This window comes from Nematolebias whitei, chromosome 15 (assembly GCF_014905685.2).
Source record: "Nematolebias whitei isolate Nwh7 chromosome 15, NemWhi1, whole genome shotgun sequence".
In the NCBI taxonomy this organism is placed as follows: domain Eukaryota; kingdom Metazoa; phylum Chordata; class Actinopteri; order Cyprinodontiformes; family Rivulidae; genus Nematolebias; species Nematolebias whitei.
In genome coordinates this window covers 3,017,158-3,025,080 of record NC_056512.1, presented here as the reverse complement: position 1 = coordinate 3,025,080, position 7,923 = coordinate 3,017,158, and the positions used below count along the sequence as shown (strand labels likewise).

The window sequence follows — 7,923 nt, the reverse complement described above, 5'->3', positions numbered from 1 at the left end:
CCCAAAACAAAACAATCATCAGTCTTGGCATTTTCTGCCTTTCCCTTAGCATCATGTTCAATGTTTGTCTTTGAGGCAACACTGCCCTGGTTTTCGTCTGAGACTTTGATGCAGTGATTGAGATGGAATCACGATGAGCTTCCTTCAACCTGGATTGCTGTAGGCGTGGCTCGGACCACCTTGTAGGGACCCTCACGTCTTGGCTCGTTCCACTTCCTCCAGAAGACTTTGATGTACACCCGATCTCCTGGGGTCACTGGCCTCTCAGCATCTGTACTGAAAACAAGGTCTCTTTTCTTTTCCTGTAAGTAAATAGCTTTGTGAATGCTTGTTAGTTGCTTAATATACTGTTTCATTTCGAGCTGTAACTGCTCAAACGGAGGTCCCTTATGGTCCCTTATGGGGGGCCTCTGTTCTGAGGTGCCGGCATCCTCCTCCCTGTTAGCATTTCATGCTGTGATAAATGAGTAACTCTGTGCGTTTGCATGCGGTAGCTCATTAGCGTAAGCGGCAAGGCATCAACCCAGTTAAGGTTAGTAGTTGCGCAAATCTTGTTAACTTTAGATTTCAGGCTTAAATTCAGTCTTTCAACCATGCCCTGACTCTGAGGTTGATAAACGGCTCCCAAACGCTGTTTGATTCTCAGACTTTTCAAAATGCCTTTGTAGATCTCATGAATAAATGCAGGACCATTATCGGAACTTATTTCTGACGGCATTCCAAATCGTGGGATCACCTCTTTTACCAGAAATTTAATAACTGTTTCTGCACCTAGGTCCTTTGATGGAGTTGCTTCAATCCATCTACTGAAGCGATCAACGACCACTAACATATAATGGGTGGTCTGTTCGGGTCTTCAAAGCATGCATAGAACTTGTTGAGGGCATCAGGCAGAGATGGGTCTTTGGGGCATTGTTCACTCCTTCCTTTATAATCTGTTATGCACTTAATGCCCCTCCACATGCTCCGAGGGTCTTGTGAGATGAATTGACCCTCGATCCTCTTTGCATATGTGGCCTTGGCCCTCTTAATACCAGCAACCAGCTCTTTTCTTGTCCTACTCAGCTCCTCTGAGCTTCCAGACCTGAAGGCAATGTCCCTGGCTTCCAGCAGGGTACGCACCTCTGCATTCAGCCAAGGTTTTCTGTTTGGGTAGCTTTTAACATTTCTGACAGTGGAGACTGTGTCAGTACATGTACTAATGTAACCCAGAACTGAGGATGTGTATTGGTCAAGATCAAGCGAACCTCCATTTTCAGCAGCTTCTCTGAAAACCTGCCAGTCTGTTCAATCAAAACAATCTCTCAGTATGGGGCCACTGTCCTGGATCCAGCATTTAACTTCCTTTTGGACCGGTCTGGAGCGTCTCAGCGGGGGCATGTAAGCAGGAGCCAGGAAGATTGAGATGTGGTCTGACAGTCCTAGGTGGGGGCGGGGTTCGGCTTTGTATGCATCTTTTATGTTCGTGTAAACACGGTCCAGCGTGCGGTCTCCACGTGTTGGAATCGCCACATGCTGATTAAAGCTTGGGAGACAGTCCTTTAGATTCACGTGGTTAAAGTCTCCGGCTACAATGTAAAGAGCCTCGGGGTGTTTGCTCTGCAGCGAGCTGATGATATCATGTAGCTCCTGTAGTGATTCATTAGCATTAGCGTCCGGAGGAATGTAAACAACTGTGATAAAAGTCACTGTGAACTCTCGGGGTAGATAATGTGGCCGACATTTCACTGTTATTTGCTCCAAAGCCTTCGAGCATGAGCTATTTACAACAGTACAGTTCGTGCACCAACTTTTACTCACGTAAATGCATACTCCGCCTCCCCGTGGTTTCCCCGTTAGCTCGTTGCAGCGGTCCGCTCAAAAAAAAAGTCTGTCATCCAGCTGGAAGACTGTGTCCGGCGTTTCGCTTGTAATCCAATTGTATTGTAAGCTCCTTGCAGGTGTTAACACAAATTTTCCTTGATTTATTAGTTCAGTAATTTTGGTGTGTGTAAATTACAACTGGATAACCCATTGTTATCGCAGATGCTTTTTCATAGGCATAGTGTAATGCAGCTAGTCCTTGGTAGCAATCTGGCCAACCTTGGACAACATTATCAAGCTTTGTGCTGTAATATGCGATCGGCTGTTGTCGACGTCCAAAACAAGTTTCTTGCATCAACACTGCTGATGCAGACATGTTTTGTCGGTTTGCAACATACAGAAAAAATGGTTTTGTATAATCTGGTGTTGCTAAACATGGTGCAACTTGCATGTCATGTTTGATTATTTCAAAAGCTACTTTAGCTTCATTTGTCCACATTAAGGGTCATTTTGGAGATTGATTCCCTGTTTGTTTTATTAATTCTCTGAGTGGTGCTGTTTTTTCTGCATAATTCTCTATCTACTCAGAGCTGAATCCAGTCATTCCTAAGAATGTCAACATTTGACTAACAGTTTGCGGTTGAGGGGCTTTACTCACTCCTTCCAGATGTTCTGGAGAGATAGACAGTTACATGAGAGATTAGCCTTCCAAGATATTCGACTTGTGATTTACAAAACTGTAGTTTTGTTTGAGATGCTTTGTGTCCTCCCTGAGCTAGCTTCTGGAGGACTTTAATGGTGTCTTGATAACAATCCTGGATTGTTGGTGACCAGATCAAAATGTCATCAACATATTGACACAAAGTACTATTGATTTGAATGTCTTCAAGGTCTTGCTTTAATATTTGATTAAACACATGTTGACTGTGTTTGAACCCTTGTGGAAGTCGTGTGTAAGAGTACTGCTTACCTCTATGTGAATGCAAACAGATCTTGTGATTCTTCAGACAATGGGATGCTGAAAAATGCTGAACACAGATCAAAAACTGTAAAATACTTGGCTTCTGAAGGGATGTTTGTCAGAAGTGTGTGTGGGTTTGGAAGTTCTGCTGCCCAATCAGAGATAATGTTATTTATAGCTCTTAAATCATGTACCAGCCGGTACTTAGACTTGTCTGCTTTTAACACTGGTAGTATAGGAGTATTGCATGGATTACATGTTTCTTTTAGCACTCCTGCTTTTCGCAATCCATATATTGTTGAGCTTACTCCTTCCTCTGCTTCTGGTTTCATTGGATATTGAAATCGACAAGGTAATTTCACATTTGGTTTTAATTGAATTTGTACAGGGTTTGACCACAACTGGTCTGGAACGTGTTTTAGCATTTTCATTTTTAATTCATCCAGACCTAACTCAGGCTCTGGAGTGTGTTGAATTTGTTTTTTCCTTGGAACAGTTACCTGTGGCTTTGCTATCATAGAAGTACCACAAAGGATTTTGATCATGCCTGCCTCATCTGCAGTAAATATTAAAGGGCTGTCTGTTGCTTTCCACTCAGCTTGGGACGCTGCTAGCATCATTGGTCCGAGGTCTTTTGACTCAAAGCCTTCATTTACTATTAGGGTTATGTGAGGTGCAGATTCTGGAACGTTGTACCATTTTGTGATGAATGAATTGGTCTGAACGTTTACTGCTACACCTTGTTGCCCTATGACAATGTTTTGTGTTATCAGTTCAACATTTAGGTTTTTTGTTGCTTTGTCCCATTCTTCTTCAAATACTGTACTGCATGAAGGATCATAAAACAGTGCAATGATAGACACTTGTTGGTGGGTTTGCTTTAGGAAGTTGAACTTTAATGTATTTCTCCCATTTTTTTAAAATATATTACTGGTTGTGCAATGTCTCCAAGCCAGTAAATATTTGCATGTTCAATTTGGGTGTACATTTGGAAATCTAGTCCTGAGCTGTCAACAGATTCCTTGTGGTGAGCACCAGATTTTTGCTTTAAGTTTACACAATGCATCTCTTCCTAATAAATTTACTGGGGTTTGATCTGACACTAAAATTGGTATCTTGACTTTTGTTTGATTAACAGTTAGATCCACTGGAGCTGTCATTTGATTCTTTTGTCGTTGTCCTGAGAAATCTATGGTCTTGACAAATTTGTCAGACATTTGGAGGCGTGTGGCATAGTTTGATTTTACGCATGTGAATGAAGCTCCAGTGTCTACTAACATTGGAATTATTTTACCTTGTATTTCAACTTGAAGTATTGGTTCTGCATCTGAATTTTGTTAAAATGGGTAATTCACACTCTCCAATAGGACTCTCTGGGCAGCCCTAGAAACCTTGTTGTGATGCAAATGGATTGACAGGGCCTCTTGGTTGTTCCCAACCAAATCTCATACCCCGACCACGCCCAGTCCAGCCAGGATTCGGAGTTGAATATTTGCAGTTTTTAATGTTGTGTCTAAGCTTTCCACAGCCAACTTTGCGTGCTTTCCAACACGGTCCAATGCCTGGCCGAGTTTGCTTTCCCAAACTTTTTTTAGTGTAGGGTTTCCTCAGTCCACCAGGCTGCCATCTGCCTGTTTGATTTGGATAGACATTTATGATGGGGGGGTGGTGGGCCCTGAAAGATAGGGGCTTGGGGCAACTGCATTTGGGCTCCAGTGGTTGGAGGTATAGCATTGTTCATGTCTGTTTGTAAGACTGGAGCCTGTGTTTTCTCTTTTGATTTGTTCTGGAAATCATTGATATGCAACTGAGTGAGTTTCCGTTGCAAGTTCCGATCTGCATCTTGGACTTTTTTTTTATCTTTCCGATGCTGTTCAACTGTGTGCACCACATGGTCACAAAACTCAGGATAGCACATAGAGTTTAGTCCCACTACGTCCTCCAACTTGTCACGGATTTGGCTGGGCATGGCAGACACCAGTGATGTTCTGAATAGTGTTGTCATCACCTGGCTTTCACGTGGATCTTCCTCAGTCTCCATTTTTTGAGTTGTCTGTCGACATAGGTTGCTGGATGTTCAGTCTCTTCAAGTGGCTCAGCTTTAAGCGCTTGTGGATCCAGTCTACTTGGAAACTGGGCTCTCAGCATTTTCCAAAGTTCATTTCTGTATGCATTAAGTTCTGTTCCGTCGGCCAGGGGGTTCATCATCCACCCATGGCCATGGAACATAGCTTCCATTGCCGACAGTCCGATTGTTTTTGACCACACTGCCTTTATGTCCCCTATAGCCAAGAAGAGGCCTGTTGTTTCTGCTTCAAAGCTTTTAATAAATTTTCCTGCACCTGACTGAACATCAGGTAGTCGGGAGATCAATCTAGTCAGGTCAAGAGACTGCCATGGCGTATAACAAGCTCTTGCTCCTTTGATTAAAATTGGATACTGTCCTGGATTGGTGTACCTGTCGGGTGCCTTAAGATCTTCTCTTGGTCTTAAATTGTGATCTGTTACTGAAACTTCATTCTCATCATTATTTGTTGCTGCATGAACTTGACGGTCAGGTGACCTGCAATTAGGTCTGTATTTAAGATTGAAATCTTTATCTGTCCTAGGCATGTTCATTTCTGCAGTTGGGACAATTGTTTGCTTTTGGTTTTTTAGAATTTGTGCTTCTGCATTATCGATGACTGACTCTAGTTCTGAGATTTCAGCACGTGTAATCTCACGCTGAAGGTCAAGACCTTTATTATCTAGTTTAAGCCAATATGATTTTCCTCCAGGTGTGTGATGTAGCATGCTTTTCCTTTCTGCAAAGCAGTAAATTATTCCAGTTTGTGGGCGTTCACTCGCTCGTTTAACTGTGCTGCCGAAGTTTGGATTTTGTATTTGTGGAATTGGTGACTATTTTGCTAACATTCTCCTTTTGTGTCGTTTGTTTATTTTCCTCAGATGTCGTTGCTATTTCAAATTCTTTAGGAAGGTTGGCTAGGTTGATGGTTGGTGTTTTGTGGTTGTGAAGATCAAAGTCTCCTTTTATGTTTACTGTTCCTACCAAAGGATAAAGTCCTTTTACTTACAAATCTGTATTGCTCATTTCCATGTCAATTTCAAGGTCTTTGTTTTTGGTTTGAATATTGTTTATTTTAATGATTGCATCTCTTAATGATGTTCGATAAGCACTTCCCTCATCTTTAAAGAGTTTAAGAATGTTTAGTTCTAACTTTCTTTTTTCACTACGTCTTTTGTTGTTTGGTTTATAATCAATGATCCTCACCTGCATGTCTTCACACATGGATAGATCAAGTGTTCCATCTTTTGGCCAGGGATTAGTCAGGTTTTTCATGCATTTTGTCCATTTGTCAGAGATCTTTTTAATTTCTTTCATTAGATCTGGATTTTTTTTTATGCAAAGAATTGCTACTGGAGTCGCCGGCATCTTAACTCTGTAAGAGCACAAAATGAAATAATAAAAAAAGAAAGTGTTATTTATTTGTTTTACTATTTGTTTACTGTTATTACAGTATTACTTTAACTTTCTTTTAAAGTGTGATGTTTGTTTAAGATCTGTTTGCTTGCACTCTACTCGATGGTTGATATTTTTAGCTGTCTGCACTTTGTGTGTGTGTGTTCTCATATTTTCAGCAGGCTTGTCGGACCTAAAAGCACTGATTAGTCTCTTTAGGATGATTTTTTCAGTTATCTTTGTAGAGATCTAGTAGAGTGCTGTATGAATGGGTAGATGAGGACACGGATAGCAGTGTAAAGCACCTTGAATATCTTGAAATAAGATATTAAACCAGCTCCAGTTGTTAAAACAGTTCTGATGGGAAACAAAGTCTTACTGGAACAGCTACATGCATGACCTTTTTTGGACAAACAAGTCTACCACTTCAGTTTTTTGTTACAGTTTGTCCGTTTGTGTCTCTCCTGAAGTGTCCAGATGTCCATCATGGTTCTACTGAGTTCTGTGGTGTTCTTCAGTTCTCTGGCTGCTGTGGTCTTTGCGGTTCCCGCTCAGGAAAAGCGGGTCCACCATCAAGCCGACCTGTCGAACCACGCCCATGACGACACTCACGGCTACCAGTACGACCACGAGGCCTTCCTGGGCAAGGAGGAGGCCAAGACCTTCGACCAGCTGACCCCTGAGGAGAGCAAAGACCGGCTGGCGTAAGTTCTGCTGACATGTTCTCCTCCAGGTTCCTACTGATCCGGAGCTGTCTTCAGAGAGGAATTGAACCTGCTGCAGAATTAAACATAACTGATGCCCCTTTTCCATTGTTACGGTGCGGATCAGATCGGTTCGGGTCTGTTGTGTTTCCATGTACATTTCTGGATCAGCTCTGTAGGCGGGGACCAGAATCCAACTGGTCTTACCACCTGGTGGCGGTAGTGCTCCCTTAAGCTACTTACTAGCCACCACTAAACACATTAGAAGAAGAACACCCTGAAGACTTTGTCACATGATGTTGAGGAAGAGATGTCATGCTCTAATGGAGTACCTCATGAGCTGTAACTTTTAAACCTGATTCATAATCCTACCTTACTGCCTTCCTGCTGCTTTAAACCCATGTGTTTTTCATTTTAGTATAGATTTTTACAATAAAGATGTATTAAAAATATCTTCACTTTTATTATTTGCAGATATGCACAAGGTTCATGTTAAAATTGCAAAACATCACACTGTGCTGTAATCTTTGAAACTGCTTTTACAATAAGATACAGACTTGAAAACAATTAGATTAAATTTTGTCCTTGAATTTTAAAGATTTGTCTTTCATTAAATTAAAACATAAATTTATTACTTATTAATCTAAAAAAGTTAAGTCTGGTCCTCTGGACATTCAAAAAACAAAACTAACAAAAAACATTTATTGTTTATTTATTATAAACTGTATTGTTTGTTTTGTGAATGTCCAGAGGACCAGACTTAACTTTTTAGATTTTTCTACCTGGATTATTGAGCAGCATCAGGATATTAATTAATAAATAGTCAGCTGGTCTGTGAACACCATGGGGTCCTAGAAGAGTTGAAGAGGAGGCTGTTGATGTCTGTGCCTCCCTGGTGAAGATGCTGCTCCCACAACCCTGAAGCAGAAGAGGATGGATGGATGGATGGATGGATGGATGGATGGATGGATGGATGGAGGATGCATGGATGATGG

At 41.5% G+C, this 7,923-nt stretch overlaps 1 protein-coding gene across 1 annotated transcript in view; it reads left to right on the top strand.

Moving 5' to 3' along the window:
• The first annotated feature begins 6,699 nt into the window (after window positions 1-6,699).
• The window catches only part of rcn3 (reticulocalbin 3, EF-hand calcium binding domain), a 166,812-nt gene continuing 165,588 nt past the window's right edge, over window positions 6,700-7,923 (top strand). The window contains exon 1 of the mRNA XM_037689300.1: window positions 6,700-6,928. Within this exon, the coding sequence (XP_037545228.1) occupies window positions 6,702-6,928 (227 nt within the window). The 5' untranslated portion in view covers window positions 6,700-6,701. The remainder of the gene's footprint in view (window positions 6,929-7,923) is intronic.